The following is a 21,988-nucleotide window of genomic DNA, read 5'->3' on the forward strand; positions in this document are numbered from 1 at the left end:
CAATGGGCTAAAAACAGTTTAATCAATAAATAATGATAGGAAAATTGGACAGATATGTGCAGATAGATGAAACTAGACCACCTTCGTACACCACACACAAGAATAAATTCAAAATGGATCAAAGACTTCAATGTTAGACCCCAAACCATAAAAATCCTAGAAGAAAACATAGGCAGCAAACTCTAGGACATTGCTCATAGCAATATTTTATCTGATATATCTCCCCAGGCAAGGGAAACAAAAGGAAAAAAAACAAAAACAAGTGGGGCTATGTCAAACTGAAAAGTGTTTGCACACCGAAAGAAACCATCAATAAAATAAAAGACAACCCATGGGATGGAGGAACATATTCGTCAATACATCTGACAAGGGGTTACTATCCAAAATTTATAAAGAACTTACAAAATCAAAACCACAAAAGCAAACAATCCAACTAAAAAATGGACAAAGAACCTGAATAGACACCTCTCCAAAGAGGACATACAGATGGCCAATAGAGATACAAAAAGATGCTCAACATCACTAATCATCAGGAAAATGCAAATTAAAACCACAATGATATATTATTTCACACCTGCCACAATGGCAATCAATAAATCAACAAATAACAAGTGCTGGAGAGGATGTGGAGAAAGGGGAACCTTTTTGTACTGTTGGTGGGAATGCAGATTGGTGCACCACTGTGGAAAGCAGTATGGAGATACCTCAAAAAATTAAAAATGAATCTGCCTTTTGACCCAGCAATCCCACTTCCGGGAGTATATCCGAAGGAACCCAAAACACTAATTCAAAAGAACATAAGCACCCCTATGTTCATTGCAGCATTATTTACAATCACCAAGACATGAAGGTAAATCCCCTGCCTCTCCCACCCTCAATCTTTCCCCTCTTTGGCTTTGTCCATGGGTCCTTTACACATGTTCCCTGATGACCCTTCCCTTTCTTCCCCCATTATCTCCTTCCCCTACCCCAGTCACTGTCCATTTGTTCTTTATTTCAGTATCTCTGGTTATATTTTGCTTGCTTTTTTGTTTTGTTGATTACACTCTACTTACAGGTGAGATCATATGGTATTTGTCTTTCACCACCTGCCTTATCTCACTTAGCATAATGCTCTCCAGTTCCATCCATGCTGTGGCGAAGGATAGGAGTTCCTTCTTTCTTTCTGCTGCATAGTATTTCATTGTGTAAATGTACCACAGTTTTTTAATCCACTCCTTCACTACTTGGCACTTAGGTTGCTTCCAGCACTTGGCTATTATAAATTGTGCTGATATGAACATTGGGATGCATAGGTTCTTTGAATTGGTGTTTCAGGATTCTTAAGGTATAATCTCAGCAGTGGAATCACTGGGTCAAAAGGCAGTTCCATTTTTAGTTTTCTGAGGAAATTCCATACTGTTTCCCACAGTGGTTGCACCAGTCTGCATTCCCACCAACAGTGTACCTAGGTTCCCTTTTCTCCACAACCTTGCCAGCACTTGCTGTTTGTTGATTTGTTTATGTTGGCCATTCTGACCGGTGCAAAATTGTATCTCATTGTGGTTTTAATTTGCATCTCTCTGATGGCTAGTGATGCTGAGTATCTTTTCATATGTCTCTGGGCCATCTGTATGTTCTCCTTGTAGAAGTGTCTATTTCTATTCAACACAGTATTGAAAGATTAGTTTTATTTCATGAACGGTGATATCACAGGGAATAAAACAATAGATTTCTTTTTAGCACTTGATTTAAATCCAGTACCCTTTCCACAATGTCACATTTTACTATTTTTGTTTATTTGATCTTGGGATAAGTTAGAAGCCCTGGTTATCTGATATTGCATCCCTATATTGTCATATATACCTTGTAAGCTCAATCAAGTAATCTTCTCAGTTGGCTTTACAGAACTATTATTTTTCTTTAAAATTTCTTATGTCCTAATTAGGTAAATGAATCATTTATTTAACATGAGGAATCTTGAAACAGGTGAAAACAGAATATAGCAAATTATTTCCTGTCAGGTGAAAGAGGGAGATATTTTGGTCTAAGCATAAATATGATAAAATTCAATGCATCCAATTCAAAATGTGGTTTACAGGCTATTTATTATTTCCCATTACAGAAGCAGCCAATAGTCACTTTAACTTATGTTTGGAAATGTTTTCCAGGTAAAGTGAATATCACTGTAGTTGCTGAGTCCAAACAGACTAGTGCTTGCCCGAAAGGAGCAACTGAGCAGCAGAATCTAAACTGGAAAGATGCTGCGGTCAGAAGTTTGTTGGTGGAGGTATGTACATGCACAACTACCAAGCTCTTCCAGACAAGAAAGAGACAGCATCTACTGGGTTAGATATTAAAAGACATTCTCTTTGAAGTACTTAATTGCCCACAGTTACTTTTGATATAAGACATGTCATCTGAAATTATTTCAAACAGCTATAAAATTCATCCTTTTCTTAACTAATACTTGACCCAGAATAGTAAAAATGAATAGTAAAAATGAATCAAGCCTGTTGTATCATTTAAAACAGGCTTGATGACTTTTTGTTTGCTTCTGACTCATGATGTTTTATGTATGCTTCTTCTTTTTCCCTTCACCTTTTTAACTGACTCAAATCCAAGACAAACCGACTTGTCCTACAGTCCTATGTGGCTTCCATTACCCTCACCTGTCGGCATGTTCCCACTCTGCAGAACACTTTGTGTACTGGAGATGCTAGGCAGTACCGGAGGAGTTGAAAGTGTCCCAAAATGACATTGAAGTTATCTCTGCCCAAACAATGGGAGCACGGGGCCTTCAGTGGACGTTGTTAATGTACAGTAACTTCCCGATATAAAAAGAAGGGGACAATGAATGGATCTTCTCCCAAAGACAAACATGTCCAGTCATACTATGTAAGATGAAGCTTGTTACCTTTCTTTCATGGAAAGATGATCCAGACTCATTATTTTTGTATTTGTTTTTGTTTACTCTTTGACAGCCTGAAGGTATTGAAAAAGAAATGACTCAAAGTTTTCTTATCTGTACAAAAGGTAAGAGGATCTTTTAGGTGGTCAGCTTAGTCCTAAAGAAAATGTATCAATGCTTGCCACACTGAGTACCTCAGATATTTATTCAAAATACCTCATGGAGGATTATTTTATTTCATGTCCTATTTTTATGGTATAATTTTAGTCAAGAAAAACTATAGCAGTTACAGGCTTTTAACTACTAAGTTAAAATAGTAGTTAAGTGTTTTAACTACTAAATAGTTAAAAATACTAAATACTACTATGAAATACTACTAAAATATAAGCAGTATTTTTTTTTAGTTCACCCATCTCATTGGTCTGCCTCAACCTGTTTTTCCTATCTTGTCTCTTTTAGGATTCTTTGGTCACATGATTGTGATACGCTGTTGGACAGTGGGAAATTGGGATTATGCCCAAATTACACATGATGTAAACTTTGCTTTTGTACTTTGGGATGAAATAATCACTGCCCTTCAGTTGCCTGCTAAATGTCCATCACAGTGTTGTTTTATCTGGTTGATAATATGATTTTAATGCCTAAAAGGCCTCTCCAAGATTTATGTATTGTGTGTGCTATTTTATACATCACAGCCAATAGTTTTTGACATTTTTATACATCAAGTAGCATAAGCACTAAACTAATGGGGAATAGGAGCCATTATCTAACATAAAAATACATATATCATTTCCGAATGTATTGCTATTCTAAACTAATCAAAACCACAATTTACCTCTTCTAACAAGCAACTTGTAAAATAAAATAATGGAATAAATTATGTACTACATTTGTTCCACAAGTCTTCTGCTATTGCTTATAAAAAGAAGCCACCACATTATTTATTTTGTTGATATTTTCTTTCCAGACACCAAAGCCTCCGTGCCTGTGGTTTTGGATTTGCCAAACAACATGGTGGAAGGATCAGCCAAGGCCTTTTTCACTGTTGTGGGTAAGTAGGATAAACTTTGTGTTTCATGTTGATTTGAAAATCTTGATTGAGGTTCTCTTTAAAAATACGTTAAAATAACATGACGGAGAAATTTTTCTATACTTACTATCAGTTGAAGATAATTGTTGTTGAGGATTACCCTCTAAACTTGTTTCCATGTAGGAATCTAAAGAATTACAGCACCATTTTCAAATCTGTGTCCCTAGGGAACATTTGTTCTAGTGGATGATAACTGGTGTTTAGAAAACAAAGAGTTCTATTATAGTTTATTAATATAAAATATTAAATTCCCCTTTGGAGAGTCAGAATAATCTTTGCTTGTTACAAATGCTGGAAATTTCCTCAGTAATAGGAGAAACTTGTTTTTCAAAATTTAAATTTCTTTATCATTAACATCAACACTTTTGGGGAAAGGGATAGAATACAGTTTACAATTCATAGGGTCAGGTTCTCAAACAACAAAAAAGGAAACAAACACATTTTTTTAAACTTTCTTTTCTCTGGTAATGAGATTTTTTCAAAAATACTTTTCATACCAGAAACTCTTTTAACTCCACCCTTCATGTCTGTCTCCTCTTTAGAATTACTTCAAGAAAATTTTCCTTGTTTCCACCTTTTAGACTCAATTTTAAATATTTTCTACTTCTACTATGCCTCTTTAGACTATAGCTATTAATGCTCAGATACCAACTTTAAGTAACGGTAGCTTTCTGCTTTTCCTATTTTTAGGCGATATTCTAGGACTTGCAATGCAGAATCTGGAGAATCTTCTCCAGATGCCCTTTGGATGTGGAGAGCAGAATATTGCCCTACTAGCGTCTGATACCTATGTCCTTGACTACCTGAAATCTACTAAACAATTGACAGAGGAAGTTAAAGCTAAGGCTCTCCTTTTCTTATCAAACGGTGAGAAGGTTTAAGTAATTTCTGCCTGTAGTAGGTGCAATCAATTGTTACTAATCCCAAGATGTCAAAAACCTGATACTATGAAGCAGTCTCAATGGGCAAAAAGTGGATCTTCCCCGAGGTGCTCTGAGTTTGAACTATGTGTTTGGTTTTTGGTTTTGGTATTTTCAGAATTTTTTAGACTTCAATACCTGTGTGTCATTTAGTGCCACAATATAAAACTGTGACCTTTCAAATTATGAATTCAGACTTTTTAGTACCTAATATTTTGCCAAGCTACCTTATTTGTTGTTGCTATTAATAGTAGCTAGAAATGGTTTATTTATCAACTTCTGTATTTATCTTTCAATTGTGTTTCATTGCAATGAAGTGATTGGATTTGTATGTAGGAAAAGATATATAAACCTTGTAAAAATATGATGTTAAGGAGTAGTCCAGGGGTATGATTTCTTTAGGTTTTCTTTTCAGAAAGATAACACTGAAACAAAAGAACCTTAATGAAATATTGTAAATGACAGTTATTAAACTAGGCTCATCCACATGTAATATCTTATTTGTCATTAAAACTCTATGAGGTAGTAGTTATTTTTTCTCAGTGTGGATAGAGAACCTCAGGTTCAGAAATAAATTGAAATAATCATCTAGTGATTCATATCTGTCTAACACAAGGCTTGTGCTACACCATTTGTTCTTCTAAATTTCTTTGATTAAAAAAACAATTTTCTACAATGTTGTATTTTAGGCTATCAAAAACAGCTGTCTTTCAAACACTCTGATGGCTCATATAGTGTGTTTTGGCAGAGGAATCAGGAAGGAAGCATACGGTAAGACATGAACATTTTATTTGAAATAATGTAGAGATGATGCGAGGAGGGCTTATGGGAGAATGAAAGAAGTTGAGTTCAGTGGGTATTTTAAAGTAAAGTGGGTTTCAAAGTGAATTGACAGAGGCGAACCAGATAATACTAACATATTTGATTATTCCAGTTCTAATACAATATACCTAGAGTCTCAAGGCAAATTAAATGACACCCTCTCTACTCCCACAGCTTGTTGACTCTATGGAAAATGCCACAACTTAATCTGCATTTCTTAGAGTCCCATTCAGATTCTGGGAGTAAAACTAGATGTACCCAAAGCATCTAATTACACCCAGTCTCTGGCCACATGTGGATAATCTAATGAACTACATAGCTCGACTTTTGTGTATAAACAGGCTAGAAATTGCCTACTCTTATTTTCACATATTGCTGTTCAAAACCTTTTATTGACCCAGAGGAAAGAGCCACTATCAATACTAACTACAGTCAACATTAGCCAAATTAAAACAATAATGATGGATCTTTTGAGTAGCTGACATTATCATTTCTTTCTTCTCCAACATTCGCCTAACTGGTGGAACGCATTACAGGCTCAGTGCCCTTACTTTTAAGACATTCGAAGCAATGAAGAAATATGTTTTCATTGATGAACAAGTTCAGCAACAGACCTTGATCTGGCTCTCAAGCAAACAGGAAAGCAATGGCTGCTTTAGAAATGATGGCAAGCTTTTCAACAATACCTGGGAGGTGAGAGATTAACAGAAGTAGCCTTTCCTTGCTCTTTTGTATTGTCTACCCTCCCTACTTCCGGCCTAACTAATCTGGAACTTGAAAAAAAAATTTTGTGTGTATATTACCCCTTCTGAGTCTGTTGCAGTTATAGGCCTATGGTGTGTTGATCAACAGCAACACGGCTAGATAAAAATAACTCCTCATGAATCTATTATTTGCCTTACTGTCTTTAGCCCTTCCATAGAATCAATCTATTTCAGGATATAAACTAGCAATAGGAGATGGGGAGAGAAAAGGGACTTGAGAGAGAATATTCATAAGTTTGGAGCCAAAAGATATGTGAATGGAGGGGGCCTCGAGTACATAATTATTCCTATTCATGGCTGACAAGAAAGTTCAAGGAGAGTATCTAGTAATTTACATTGTTTCCATGAAGCACTCTCCCAATACCTTCCCAAGTCAAAGTAGGAAGACCTTACAGGTCAGGTGAAATAATCACTCCTTCCTTTTTCCTGTCCACATGTAGCTAAATTACTAGGCATCCTCCCTCCTGTTTTACTTTTTTTGTAGACTGCTGCTCACCTGCATTCCATCATTACTAGTGTGGAAAAACGTGTTTAAATTATTTCAAAATTATTTCTCACAGCAGGAGGCCCGTGATGGAGAATAGCATCTGTTGTTATGTGAAGAATCAGAATTTTTCATGTTCTCTCCTAAAACACATCCACATTTCTTTTTATTGGATTCATTACTGGTCACTATGTCAGTTTGTCTGATCTTACCCAGTCTTTTTCCACAACTGCATGCGTGTGCACGTTTTAAATTGAGTGGGAGAAAGAAGCAAGAAAAAAGTAAAAACTTGCACTGGTCCCACATCTTGTTTTAGTACCCAAATCTGCAGTTATTTACACCTTGAAGCTGAGCTCCTCAGGAATATTTTTTTCTGAAGAAGCTTGTGCTAGGGCAGCAGACCCCAAATGCCATCGGAACGTTATTTGCATCGGTATCACTAGAGTCATTAAAATTCATTTCCTTATATCTTATTCCTGACTTTTTGAATCAGAATCTCTTGTGTGCCTACTGGTTCATTTCATGTTTAAGTTCCCCATGATATTTCTATGCACGGTTTGCAAACCACATAACTTATGCTTTTCTAATCCTACACCACGAGAATCCAAGACCCTTGATCATCGTTACTTCCCAGGATAATTTCCCCGGGGTGTTGAGGAATATTCACAACTTTCTCGTCCATCCCATGAGAAATTCTTTGTTTGCTTTTTTCAAATTAATACCAAATAAAGTAAACTACGACTCTTTGTATGAATTGCTTGGAATTCATACTTAATATCAGGCAACATAAATACAATTATATGTCATTAAGTATACCTGAGACTGATTTTATGCTATTTTTCATTATTACATTGAATCCTGATGGATTTTTGCTCAGATAGTATGGTTATTAACAATTAATTTGAAAATCACACGCTCTCAGGTGGTTTTTAAGGAATAATGGTAATTGTTTCCGTGTTTCTTTTTGTACTCATTTCACTGGAGAAGAACAGCTATTCTCTTGCACACCACTCTCCTGTGTGACTCATTGTGTTTGTGTGTGTCAGGGAGAAGATGGAGAGGACGTTACACTCACTGCATATGTTGTGGGAGCGTTCCTGGAAGCTGGGCTCAGTTTTACCGTAAGGATTCCCATCAACTTTTCATTTCAGTCACTCGAATGCATATTAAATAGACTGTGAAATAGGAACTATTTGAAATTCTAACACTGGGGGAAACATCTAAAGAACATTTCATGTATTACCTCTCTTTAAGCTGATGTTACTCAAGCTATTTTTCCTTCATAGAAACCTTTGATGAACACTATTGGGTTTGTCCCTAGGGAGAATATACACACATGCACTCACACACAGAAGTTTTTTATCCCGTTTCAGGTATTTACAGATCTTCTGAAGTTCAGCTCTGAATTTCAGATTAAGAACCCGATCTCTGAGTTTAACCATAACCTAGTATTATGTTTTGCTAACCAATTCAATGTGTAAACATTTCCGCCTATGTGTTATTCTTCTTGGCTGCCTTCCAATCCAGAGGTCAAATTATCTGCTTACATAATCTATTCCTGAAAGAAGATACTAGGAAATTTCACAATCATTGCATATCTCAAAACTCATCTTCAGAAAAATCTCAAAGATCATCTTTAGAAAGCTTCTATTTTATTATTAGAATAAAGTATCTTAAGTCTAAAAATAAGTTTGTATTCTTTGCCACATATTACGAAATTTTATTCTAACTAAAATATGACTGATCAGACATAGAAACTGGCATTTTCAGACTATTTAAATTTTATTTCTCAAATACTAGTAATTCATTTAAATTTAATTTTATTGATATTTATAAAGCATAATACATATGTTTATATATATGAGTGGGTGTGTATGTAAAGTATACATCAAGGATACATTATATATGGTACAAAGAATGATTAGTCTAAATATTCAGTGAGCTTATAAAGCGTTCAGGTATCATTTTACAATATGCTATTTTTCTGCATGACAAGTTTCCTGCCCTACGGCATGGGCTCTTGTGCCTGGAGGATGCCTTGGAAAATGGTGTTAGCAACGGCTATGATCATGCAGTGCTAGCTTATGCTTTTGCATTAGCTGGAAAAGAGAAGCAAGTGAAATCCTTACTCCAGATTCTGGATCAATCTGCTACAAAAATGAGTAAGCATTCTTATTTACTTTTGCTAACAGAGATGACCTTGAGAATAAAGTGATGAAACTTAGCGATCATAGAGGAACTCTCTCTTCACTGGTATATTTCTATTTCTCTGATGGAATTTCTGACTGGCCCTTTATCCTGAAAGAACATTATCTATTTTCTGCCTTCTACTTTCTCCTTTCTGTAGTTTCTCCTTAAATGAGCAAAATAAAGGAAATCAGGCTTAGTGACCATACTATAGAAAATAAAAACTGCTTGTAAAACTTAATCACATACAACTTTGACTTTAGGAAGTTGCTATTTAAAGCTATATTTGTTTCTTAAGGTTGCTGTACAAAATACCACAGACTAGATGGCTTAAACAGCAAAGTTTGTTTTTATTTTTTCATGGTCCTTGAAGACAGAATTCCAAGGTCAAGGTGTCAGCAGGCGGGGCTTCTTCTGAGGCCTTATTCTTGCTTGGTAGATGGCCATCTACTCCCTCCATATTCACAGTGTGTGTGTGTGTGTGTGTGCATCCCTGGTGTCTCTTACGTGTGTCCAAATTTCTTCTTCTAATAAGGAGGCCAATCATAATGTGTTAGGCTCCTAATGCCTCGTTTTAACTTAATCCCCTTTTCAAAAGCCCTATCTGCAAATACTGTCAATTCTGTATTTTGGACAGTAGAGCTTGAACATATGAATTTTGACGGACACCCTTCAGACCATAACAGAGGTCAAGAATGAAATTTGCATCATTCTTACATGTAATCAGTTCTCTTCTTAAGGACTGTGTGAATTTTGTTTTCTTATTCTCAGATAATGTGATATATTGGGAAAGAGCTAAGAAACCCCAGACAGAAGCATCCCCATCCTTTATTCCTTGGGCACCTTCTGCTGAGGCTGAGGAGACTTGCTATGTACTATTGGCCATCATTTCCCAAAACACTCCTGACCTCACCTACGCTAGTAAGATTGTGCAGTGGCTTGCCCAACAGATGAATTCCCATGGAGGCTTCTCTTCCACCCAGGTGATTGGTGTGGGTCTGATATTAATAACAATATGTTTAATGCGAAAGGCACTACTCTACAATACTCTAGAGAGCAAAGACAATCGTAGAAAATGCCTGCGGAGATAAAGGATATTTGCTGTTATAAATCCAATTTACTTACTATTTACTGGTCAGTTTCTGTGTATCAGGAATTCTACTTGGAATTCTCTATTTACAGATAAATAAAATGAGGACCCTTTTCAAGGAATTTATGCCTGATTTGTATCTCCATTTACACAGTAAAAATAGAATGTAAGTCTAGAAGAGATTGTTGTCATAAACACCAGAATCTTGATTATAAGTTGGATATTATGGTCAAAAAGAAGTATTGACCATTAGGAAAAGCAAATGAAATGAATGTGTAACAGAAGAAATAGGTATGAGAAACAATGATTTATGTCTTTCCTTAACCAGAAAAAATACATTTAAATGCAAGGAAATGCAGTTTTACTCCCATGGGGGAAATCTTCACTTCCTTATTTGCTTTCTTTTTTCTGTCTTCGTTTCAGAGTAAAACCTTCTTAGTGACTCTCCCAACAGCCTTTTCAGAGTCTGACTTCCCATCTTCAAAGACAGTTGGCTATAAGCATTGTCCAAGGCAGCTTAATCATATAACATCAAGTCAGAAAATAGTTGGCACTATTTTCAACAGCAGATTATACTTTATATAGTCCTTTAGAACAATAAAATCTGATCAAGATCAGTAAAAGAAAATAAATTTAAATGGCAACAACTATCACAATCATATATTTTCCCATTTTTAGGATATTGCTTCTTGGTGTTCTATTGACCTGGTTAGGAATGTTTCTGTGGACTGATTTAAATATTGCAGCCTAACAGAGCTCATATCGTTGCTTCTACCATTCTGTGCAGGATACTGCTGTCTGTCTTCTTGCCTTAACCCGCTACAGGAAGTTAACATTCTCTAATGGTCAAAACACGGTCACCTTCAGCGGTGAAGAATCCAGTGAGATTTTCCAGGTTAATGAGGACAACCGCCTACTGGTCCAACGTTCAGAGCTAACAAAAGCCTATGGACAATACACAGTAGATGTGGAAGGACATGGCTGTGCATTTGTCCAGGTAATAAATACCTACCTGAGAGGGAGATGAATATTTGCAGTAAAAAGGTCAGACTATCTGTTCAGTTATATGTAAAGTGTTACTCTACCGTTTTTCATAATTCCACGACTATTTGTGCTCTTTCTCCCATTGATATGTTCTACTCATTGGCTGAAAATGCAAGTTATTTTATGAAGAAGGATTTACTCTTAAGAATAACTAGGTAACTGAGAAGTTTATTGAGGAATGTCACTGTTAGAAAGTATTCTGATATTTTTATTAAATTATGTTATTAAAGATTGTGTATTTTGAAAACTAAATAATTACATTTAGCCTTATTTCTTGATGAGGAGAAATATAAGATACTGTGCATTAATAATGAAGATAAGAGAAACAAGTCCTTTAGGTTTTACAACAGAAATAAATGGATGGATTTTTAAAAATGATTTGCTATCTTTTCTAGGCTACCCTTAGGTATAATGTGCTACTGCCTAAGAAGGAATGTGGATTTTTCCTTTCCTTGGAAATGGTAAAGAAAAACTCTTCGGATATATTTCAGAGTAATTTTGACCTGACAGTAACCATCAAGTAAGTATCCCATTTTAATATCAACTTTCTCATTAGAGAGAGGGTCATATATCAAAAAAGGATTATTTTAAACCATAGCAAAATAACAAAATATGAATGATGGTAACTATGATGTAAGTTTACTTGTTAGTGTGTAATTTCTATAGCACACAGTCACTTTATAGCTTTCTGTACAGACACCACAATTTAGTACCTAAACTAAATCAGAGGTAGAATTATACAAGTGTAATTCGTACTGCATGCGAATATAACTCGCAAGCTTCTGCCACACTGAAACCCCAGCAATGCTTCCATTTTTTTATGGAAGTAGTGTTAGTGGAGATGCTATTTTTCCACCTAAAAACATGCACAGGTGGGCCTAGAGGAAAATATCTGCAAATACTTATTCCATAATGATACAGAGTAAAATTCAAATTTTTATTTTTCAGATAGAAAAGCAAAATAATTCTTTTAAATTAAAATATAAACTATACATGCCAAAGGGTTTTAACCTTACTTAATATGTGAAGAAACACTAAGAAAAATTAGTATGAAGGATTTTCTTAGGATTTCCCAATGATAGTCTCATGAACACCAGAACTAAAATAAGAACTAAATTAACTTCACATCCCCACAATCCTACCCAGTGTTAGGGACACAACCTAGAATATCTCTTAGGGACATGTCTCCTCTATGACTCTACCAACATCTGACTCTTTAAACAAAGATTTCCTTTAGATTTTGAGTACATCTTAATCTACCTACCATAGATATGTGTAATACTGATGTACAAGCTTTGTTTGTAAGTTCTGACTTTGAGACTTCAGGTAATCTTAAAAGCAAGTTTTGGGTAAATTATTAAGTTCAGATAATTCATTATTTACTCCAACTTATGTTACTTTATTTCATCTTATCTTCTATCATTCCATTTGTGCCTATTCTGAGATGTTTGAGAATGGCTTTTTTCAGGTGTTTTCTCTTCAGCTATGCCTTTTCTCCAGATGTATAGCTAATTAGTATGTATGTACCCACCACCCTTGCCATAAGTCACTTTTCTAAAATGATGTCTAAACTAGTGCTTCGTTTATAAATTTCAGATACATTGGAATGCACAATAACTCCAATATGGCCCTTGTTGATGTAAAAATGCTATCAGGATTTGCTCCAGTCATGTCATCCATTGAGGAGGTAAATAATAGAAACCCAATCTTTCAGCACAGAAAAAGCAATAGTGTATAGATGCAATAACTGGCTAGCAAACCCAAGCTATGGAATTCTTCATTTAAACCAACTTATTCAAGAGTTCACATTTTTATTTTTGCTGTAACATTGAAGGAGGGTGTTCTTAACTTATAGCAATTAGCAGGCATTATTTTTCATAGTCTGTAGTCTGTTTCTTAAGTTCCTCTTTGTGCTTATGAAAACATCATGGCACAAGGAAACATTCCATAAAATACATTCTCAACAATTGGTTAAATGAAAATTATGAAGTATTCAGTACTGGAATAGTACTCTTTAATATAATTGCCTATCCTTCCCTGTCAATTCCTTCCAAGCTTGAAAACAACGGCCAAGTGATGAAGGCTAAAGTCGAGAATGACCATGTTCTTTTCTACTTGGAAAATGTAAGTTGAGCAAAAAATTCTTTTCTTCCATGGTTTTCTTTATTTCTTCTGGGGATAATTGAATGAGTCTATTCCTTATAGATATACATGACATGGTTTCTCAAACAATATTGGGCAATAAAGATTATCGGTGGTCTTCTATCCTAGTGATTATCTTCTCCTGGCTGACTCTAATGTTATTTCATGCATGCCTTGACTATCTCACTAGATAATTCTTAAGTTTAGAAACATAATTTCCCTGTTTTTCATTCCTCATTGCTTCTCACACAGTTTGGTCACAGAGTAGCTCTATAAATCTTTTATAGTTTGACTTGCACTCTGACGAAGGTGGCATGAGTTTTAGTCATCCTTTTTATTCATTCATTCATTTATTGTTGTTCAAGTACAGTTGACTCCATTTTCCCCCCATCGCTTTCCCCCACCCCACGCATCCCCACCTCCTACTCATCCTTTCTATGTGTATGCTATTGCCACTCACATAAGTGCCTACATTACTGCTTTCAGGTAAATTTCTTGCACCTCAATATAAGCAATAGAACTTAAATTTTTGTACAATTTCATTTTACCTAATTATTTAAGATTAAGTCCTTATGTAAGATGTACAATATTGATACTTTCAGTCTATTTAATTGGACAGATCATGAACTTCTGGAAGTAATTTTCTCAGAGATTTTTCCCCAGATCTTCTCTGACATATTAGTAATTTGTGTCTTTATAGGTTTCTGGTACAGCAAACAGTTTCACTTTCTCTGTTGAGCAAAGCAACCTTGTGTCCAACATTCAGCCCGCCCCAGTCATGGTGTACGATTATTACGAAAAAGGTAAGCAAGCCACAAACACGCCCTAAAGCTGTTGAACAGGATTATCTATATCTAAGATTCCGTGAGCTACAAAATTTTCCAAAATCGCCTTCAGTCTGCAAAGACTACACAAAAAATGGTTCTACTTTCTACATTGAGTTTGTTCCTTCATGATGTATCTTCTGACTGGGCCAGTTTCCAGTTACCAGAGTTTCTCAACACCTGGAATCCTTCTGATATAACGTGCAAGAGCTCCCCTTTAACTTGAAATACAAACTATGCTGAGTGCCAGGTCCTTTTTGTTGTTGTTGATGGCAAGACTTACCATTTCATGCTACCTTTATGAACTTCAATTTGCAAAGGGTTATTCGGAAGTGTTACAGGAAATGTTAACAGATTAGGTTCCAGACCAATTACTAAGATATTATAGAGACCACAAAAATTTTCCCTGGCTTATTCATGCTATTAGTTCCTTATTGAATGCTCTACAAAGTTTGTCAAGAGGTGTTTGAATTCTGGCTCCGTCATTTACTAAGAGAATATATTTACCTTATCAAGTGCCTTAAATTTTAATAACATATTTTTGGATTTAGAAAACAGAAGTGATTGTCTTGCAAAATTACTGAAAAGAATAGGCTTAACGTATCTACAACTGTCCAACATAATCTGACTATAGAAAGTTGGAGCTCTAATCAGATTAATTTTCTCTTTATTTTCCAGAGGAGTATGCCATTATTTCTTATAATATCAGCAGTGTTTCAGTTCCCCTGTGAGACAAAACAAAACACAGAAAAAGGTAAGGAAATTGTATACATCCTAGACCACTGAAAACATATCTGGTAATTAAAACCTAAAGATGAAATATTGAATACAACGAAGAGAAGTCCGTGGTACGTAAGGAGGTTTGTATAGCTACGTGCACTGGATGAGCATTCTGATAGTCATTAAGATTTTATTAATTTCTTTAAAATAGCATGAAAGAATGTGCAGATACTTAGTTCCTTTTACAAATCTCTCATTTTAAAAATCTCTCATTTTTGTTTCATAAGTTGGTAGATAGGTAATTATACATGTATGTGCATATATTTCTACATATTCATGTACATGTTAAATATGTGTGTATATAGATATGTTTGTATAGCTATATATTTATGTATATATCCATTCCCACTTTTATTTATTGTTTAAAGAATGTTTTAAATCCTAGGTGGAAAGGTATTTGCTTTGAAGAAACTTATTCTTCTGAATCAAACCTGAAAGAAAACCATGCAGAGGCTACAACCTGCTATGACTTCTTCTCAGATTTTCTTTATTATCCATTAAATGCTGTGATTTTGCATTTGAGTCTATGACTTTCTTTTCTTCCAGTAGCTCATAATTTTCATCCTAGAAAACACAGAACTTCATTCAATAGCAAATAATTAGCTTTATTGTTATAAATTCTGAATTCAAGTGTTTAGGCATTATGATATACAGAATACATGGAAAGACCCACCATCCACAGAAAGAGAGAGAGAAAGTCAGGGTTAATGAGGAGGAGAAAAATAGACTAAATTGAACAAGACTTCATGTGAGCTCAAGAAAATAAAATAAAAAACAAAAAAAAACACACAGAGTCTTTTCAGTAAAAGATCATCAAAGAATGAAGGGGGTGCTTACAGATCACAGACTAATTGATAAATTTATTGGATTTATGTTTATGAGTGAGAATTTAATCCAAGGGTATTTTATCTTTTCTAAATTATTTTATTTTTCTGAGCTTATCACTTATTACTGAAAAGCAATGTTCAAAGTCTACCTTTGGCTTAACTTAACAGTACTATTATAACAATGAATTAATATCGAGAACAGGGAGGCAGGAAGAAACTGGAAAGAAACAAGGATGGAAATGAAAACAATTTCTCTGCTAACTTTAACACAAGCTTTTGACTCTGCTGAGATACTGCTACAGACAAGAAAAAGCCAAAAGTAAATTTTCCAGTTTTGGACTGAAAAAAAAAATTAGAAAAAGAGTATCCTAGACTTTATCAATATTCAACAAATTTAAAATATAGTGTTTTCATAGAAGATGGTTAGATATTTATTTTTGTAACCTCTCTTCCAGTGTATACTTTAAATAATACCTAAATTACAATTGGCCCTTAATAAATCTTTATTAATTGGTTTATCACAGATGAACTGTTAAGCTCAGTCTATATCTGGTGCTACAAAAGTTTATTTTACTGTGTTAAGAATATCTTCGTACCATCTTAGTTCTCTTATTTTACCAAAACCTGATGCATCACATGTGCACATAAGAGACCAGTATTCATATTTTTTAAAAACACCCCATCTCTGTATCTATTCAAGTATTTAACTCAAGGAAAATGTGACTCTTCTAGTACATTTTCTGCTGAAGGGTCAAGAAAAATGAAGGAAATTTACTTTGTGGTAAATAATTTCTCTTAGTGGGAAACTTTTCTTTTGCCAAAGGAAGTAATCAGTTCTTAGCCCTCATTTTACCTGACATGTATTCAATATAAGTCTACTCAAATAATAAAATTTTCCCTCAAATTATAAGCAAGCAAGGAGGGTATGCGGAGTCAACTATTTTTTATACCTCAAGACACAGAGAAAGTCTGGGATTTAATGTTTATATTTGCAAAATTTCATGGTGTCACAATGAATATTGGAGGTAAAAGTAACTGAGATCAAAATATCTTTGAAAGAATTGAAGACTGTGGGTGAACAATACAGCTCTGTTACTTACCTTTTTCATTGGAATCCCTCTCCACTGTATTTTGGACAAAAAAAAAAAAAAAAAAAAAAAAAAAAAACAGTCATTGCCCTGGTTCAAATTTTAACAGAAAATTGGGCATAAGGCACATCCCAGTTTAGAAGTGTTGTGTAGGAAATGCCAAGCTTTGATGTGATCGTGTGTGTGTGCACTTAAGAAGAAGTCTATAGCAAATTAGACCACCGTGTAATATTTCATGGAGTCTTTATAGTTCTGATTTGGAAGAGGCTTGTGTTATCAAAGCATCATCTGGTGCTTGTTCCTCTTCTTCTCCACACAAAAGTACTTTGGACAGTGGGAATTCATTCCATCTGTCATGTTCTCACACAGTAATCACACTGTTTTGCATTTTGAAATAAATTATACACATGTTTAAATAACATCTGAAATACTTAGCATTCCTTTTACCATCTTCTACAAATCCCATTCTCTGACCTCCTCATTTCATTTCATCAGTTTTGCCTTCTTTCTCTTTTCTTTCATCTCAGTTTCTTTGCCTTTATTTTTTTCTTCCACCATCACTTTAAGGCTTTTCTTTCTTTCCCATAATATACACATTTTTCTTCTCACTTTCTATAAACTTGTTAATATTTTTGGTTCCAATTTTTTTCCCACACATTCTGGGAGACCTCTGCTACATTGTTCCTGAAAATGTTGTTTTGCTTGTCTTGCATATTTTCATAAAGAAAATATAGCAGTACTATTTATAATAGCCAAGTGTTAGAAACAGCCCAAGTGTCTATCAGGTGAGTGGATTAAAAACTATGGTACATTTACACAGTGGAATACTACACAGCAGAAAGAAAGAAGGAGCTCCTAACCTTCGTGACAGCATAGATGGAACTGCAGACTATTATGCTAAGTGAAAGAAGCCAGTCGGAAAACAATAAATACCATATGATCTCACTTATAACTAGAATCTAATAAACAAAATAAACTAACGAGAAAAATAGAACCAGAGACATGGAAACATAGAAGAGACTAACAGCTATAGGAAGGGAGGGGAGAGGGGGCAATGGTGGAAGGAAAGAGAAGGGATTAGTCAAAGAACATGTATGAATGACCCATGGAATAGCCCATGAATGGGATTGACTGTGGGAGAGAAGGGTAGGCTGGGTGGAGCAGGGCAAAAGGGAAAAAATTAGGACAACTGTAATAGAATAAACAATAAAAAATTGTAACACAAAAAATAATAAACTTAAACCTGAATAAAGAAGAAGAAAAATAAATTTGGGCAGAGTGAATCCTTTGTGGCTCATGGTTTTCAATGTTTGTTTGAATCTAAGGCCACAGCTGCTCATCAAGCCAAATAAACATTGCAAAGAAACACAGAGGTTAGTGGAAAGTGAGAAGGATTCCATGACTACGGGGCAGATAGAGAAAGAGTATTCATGTAGCTGTCCATTTCTCTTATTACTTCATGCAGCACTTTCAGAAATCTTTTCCCCTTTTTATGGAGCAGGAACATTTTCATTAAAATACATTTAATTTTATTTATTATTAATCCTATATTTTAAAAGTTAGAAAATTGTATTATTTTAATGTCCATTTTTAAATCACTGAAAAATGGTCATGTTTGTGTAATCTCTGGTTAGCAGAACTTTGGGAAATTTCAAGTATTACAAGTATTTTCTACTTCTTAACATTACCAAGTTGAGAAAAATTTTTTCAAGGACACCTCTTCTGACATAAAGATAGATATACATTTTAAGAGATGACTCTGGCTCACAAATTACTGTTGGCCTTGCCTCTTTTCTAGAACAGTGGTGGGTTTTCCTTACTATCTTCTCAGTTCTTGGCTCATTCACTCCATCCTGGTCACTCTCAGAATGCAAAAGTTTCTTTGTCACCTCGTAGTTATCCAGCGTCAATTGTTACTCTTCATGTACAACAAGCCCTAAGGGGAAAATCTCAAATGTCATTGTTTTCCTTACTCAGTGATATTTGAGATCAAGACCCACGCATACAGGAATATATATATGCATGAACGATTTAATTGATAGGGGCTAGAAACCTGAAATAGGTTCAAATAAATACCAGGAACCAAGAACAAAATGTGTTGTCTCTCACACTCCATCTAGACCCTTTTACCCCAACCCAAAAGTCCTTCAAAACCTCTTGTGGAGATGGCTGAACTGGGTGAAATAGTTTCAGGGACATCAATCTCTCCTGCCATTTCTTTGCCTCCATTTGCTGGCATCCCCAATAACATTTGACTATTTTCTTGAATCTCATGATTTGGTAAAACTTTTCCAAAAATTAACAGTCAAGGACAAGTTTTCCTGATAATAGAGGAAAAATATTGCTGAAAACTAGAGACTTCTAAGAAAGTCTATTTCACCAAAGAATATATCTCTTACTCAGTACGCAATAACTCCCCCTCCCCTTCATGAATTAGAGTTATGGCACCAGTGGGGTGGAGTGGGGAACAAAGGAGTAAAACAAAAAGAGGAAGAAGAACCACAAACAATTAAATTTTTTTAAAAAAGAGAGAGAAAGATTCCCAGGCACAACCTGAAATGAAATTGACACAGGAACTCAGGTCTTAGAATGAAACAAAAGTAGCAAGGGTTTAAATTCACACAAGACTAAAAACTCTTTTTATTTATTTATTTATTTATTTATTTATTTATTTATTTTATTGTTGTTCAATTACAGTTGTCTGAAAACTCCTAACATTAAAAGGTATATGGGGTGGGGTGGAGGGATGGGGAGAAAAGGCATACAACTGTAATAGAATAACAATAAAAATTTTTTAAAAAAAGAAAAAAAAAGGTATATGCTTGTCTTCACTTTGATCTTTTCCTTTTCCTTAACCAGAATAAAAAAATGTTGAAAAAGTCAAAAGTTAAATTTTAAGAATGCTAAAGGCAACAGCTAAAACAATAGTAACCACAAATTCTGAAGAGAGGGACAGTGTTGTGAAAAGCAAACTTTCACAGGAGATAGCTTCTTAGCGTGGGTTTAAAGAAATGCCCAATGAATGATTCTGGAAAATGAAATTCAGGAGACTTTTACTTTGATGAGTTTTTGAGCATAAGGTTGCCATTCAGATTTATTGGCATGATAGATAACTAAACCTGGTATTTGTGTGAGACTCTTTTTTTTGCTAAATATTGTTGCTCAGAAGATAAAGTGAAACTAAGGCTATGGTTACCCCTACAGATTTAACAGGGCGGTGATTGCGGGGGCACCAAGGAAGGGGATGGAGGTAGAAGTGGGTATGGGGGTATAAATGGTAATGGAAAAATACAATAAAAAACAATTTAAAATTAAAAATATAAATAAATAAATAAATAAATATTATCCAGTAGTTTTTAGTTGGAATATAGACAGGGAGCTAGGTCGCAGCAGTTCAGCAGGAGAGAGTTCTATAGTCCATGTCTTTCCCTCATTGCCACTATGATACTCTGCCCAGTATTGGGCTCACAATAAATCCAAAACAGCTGCAGTAAATTCATGCTTCATCCTTATACTACCATAGTCCTCACAAGTCCATTTACAGTTACGCTCATACAGATATTAGGTAGTGAAGAAATTCACACCACTAATACTTCCTTCCTGCAATATTTCTTCCATCTAAAGCATGCCCTGAACATAGTTACCAGCACTTTTATCATCCAGTGTGAATTTTCTCTTGGCATCTCATGGATGCTCGTTTGCCCCTAAAAGAATTATACGACCTTGACATAGCTTTCTGCTAATCCAATTTACCTTTTTTGTTCTTGGCGTATAGGATAACTTCCCTAGGATGGCAAGCATTCTATTTCTGAAATTGAAGTAAAGAGACTTCCACCAGGAGAATGCGCTTTTTAAGGGCAGCAAATTAAATCAATGCCAATGGAGAGATTAAATCAGATACAATCAAGTAATTAAAATCAGGCATATTCCGCTCACACAGCCCTGATAATCCAATGAAAGTTTCAGACTCTTAAAAATTTCATGTGAGTGCATAAATTTTCTAGGGGCTTATATGATCCCTGAAGCTAAATTATGGAACAAAATAAAATCCCTGGGTAATTGAATTTCCCCCAGAGACCCTAGTGTCTAAACCCAGTCATGTTCATCCTGCACCAAAAATTGAGAAAGATCTCTAGTGGTGCTAAAAAAGGTTAAGAGGCTAGACAAAAAAGAGGTCTTCTATTCAGACTGTTTTTCACTTTAGAATTTGCATTTGAAAAATAGAATATAAACTTTACCCCCTTTCTTTCCTCACTCTATACATTGGAAACTGCTGGTATTTGGAAGATTCATTAATCTTAGCATCCTATTCTCAACCTTTAAGCTGCAATGAGAAATTACTAGTATGTATTTTTATTAAGCCTTAAAACTTTTTTATGTGCATTTGGTGCATTTTCCCAGAGCTATGCAAAAACAACAAACCTGTACTCACCTCACAATGTGATTTTGATAGGAACGTCTTAAAATTTTCACAAGGCACAATTTGGTATAATGGTTGTTAATAGTTCTATCCAGTAATAGCAAGCACGCAGTAATTATTTGTTAAATAAATGAATGAAGAATCATGTGCCCATGACACATGACACCACTTCTCATTGAGAAGTTGATGGAGGACGAAGGTTTAAGGTGAGGATGTTAGCTATCTATGTGAACATCTGAGGGAAGAGAAATGCTGGAGAAGGGAACAGCAAACACAAAGTCTTTAAGGCAGGAAGGTTCTCAAGAGCTGGAGGAAGCAAGGAGTTCAGTATGGCTAAAACGGACGAAGTAAAGGAGTCAGCAGGTTGGTGGTATGGGGAGTGGAGATCATTGTGGGGAGGGTGGACAAACTTTCCATTGATGACTCAGAGGAAGAACATTAAGCTGGATAGAACATTATTTTGCCACTAAGGCAGGTCTTAATGATGTATCTGAAGAAAATATTACTGCAGTCTGAACAACTCAGTGGAAACCCCCCTGGCCTGATCTCTGAATCAGCATGGTAATATTAAACATGAGTCTTTCTAATAAAACAAGAAATTGAACATTCTTTGCAT

At 35.1% G+C, this 21,988-nt stretch overlaps 1 protein-coding gene across 1 annotated transcript in view; it reads left to right on the forward strand.

The window, feature by feature from the left end:
• LOC112321965 (ovostatin homolog 2) overlaps window positions 1–15,551 on the forward strand; it is a 39,868-nt gene extending 24,317 nt beyond the window's left edge. Inside the window, exons 21-36 of the mRNA XM_024579575.4 lie at window positions 2,151–2,269; window positions 2,964–3,015; window positions 3,858–3,941; window positions 4,671–4,847; window positions 5,590–5,671; window positions 6,259–6,415; window positions 8,017–8,091; window positions 8,967–9,132; window positions 9,929–10,140; window positions 11,035–11,244; window positions 11,687–11,811; window positions 12,888–12,978; window positions 13,347–13,415; window positions 14,134–14,236; window positions 14,936–15,011; window positions 15,423–15,551. Coding sequence (XP_024435343.2) covers window positions 2,151–2,269; window positions 2,964–3,015; window positions 3,858–3,941; window positions 4,671–4,847; window positions 5,590–5,671; window positions 6,259–6,415; window positions 8,017–8,091; window positions 8,967–9,132; window positions 9,929–10,140; window positions 11,035–11,244; window positions 11,687–11,811; window positions 12,888–12,978; window positions 13,347–13,415; window positions 14,134–14,236; window positions 14,936–14,988 — 1,775 coding nt within the window. The 3' untranslated portion in view covers window positions 14,989–15,011; window positions 15,423–15,551. The remainder of the gene's footprint in view (window positions 1–2,150; window positions 2,270–2,963; window positions 3,016–3,857; window positions 3,942–4,670; window positions 4,848–5,589; window positions 5,672–6,258; window positions 6,416–8,016; window positions 8,092–8,966; window positions 9,133–9,928; window positions 10,141–11,034; window positions 11,245–11,686; window positions 11,812–12,887; window positions 12,979–13,346; window positions 13,416–14,133; window positions 14,237–14,935; window positions 15,012–15,422) is intronic.
• Window positions 15,552–21,988: the final 6,437 nt, after the last annotated feature.

Source organism: Desmodus rotundus, chromosome 3 (genome assembly GCF_022682495.2).
Source record: "Desmodus rotundus isolate HL8 chromosome 3, HLdesRot8A.1, whole genome shotgun sequence".
In the NCBI taxonomy this organism is placed as follows: domain Eukaryota; kingdom Metazoa; phylum Chordata; class Mammalia; order Chiroptera; family Phyllostomidae; genus Desmodus; species Desmodus rotundus.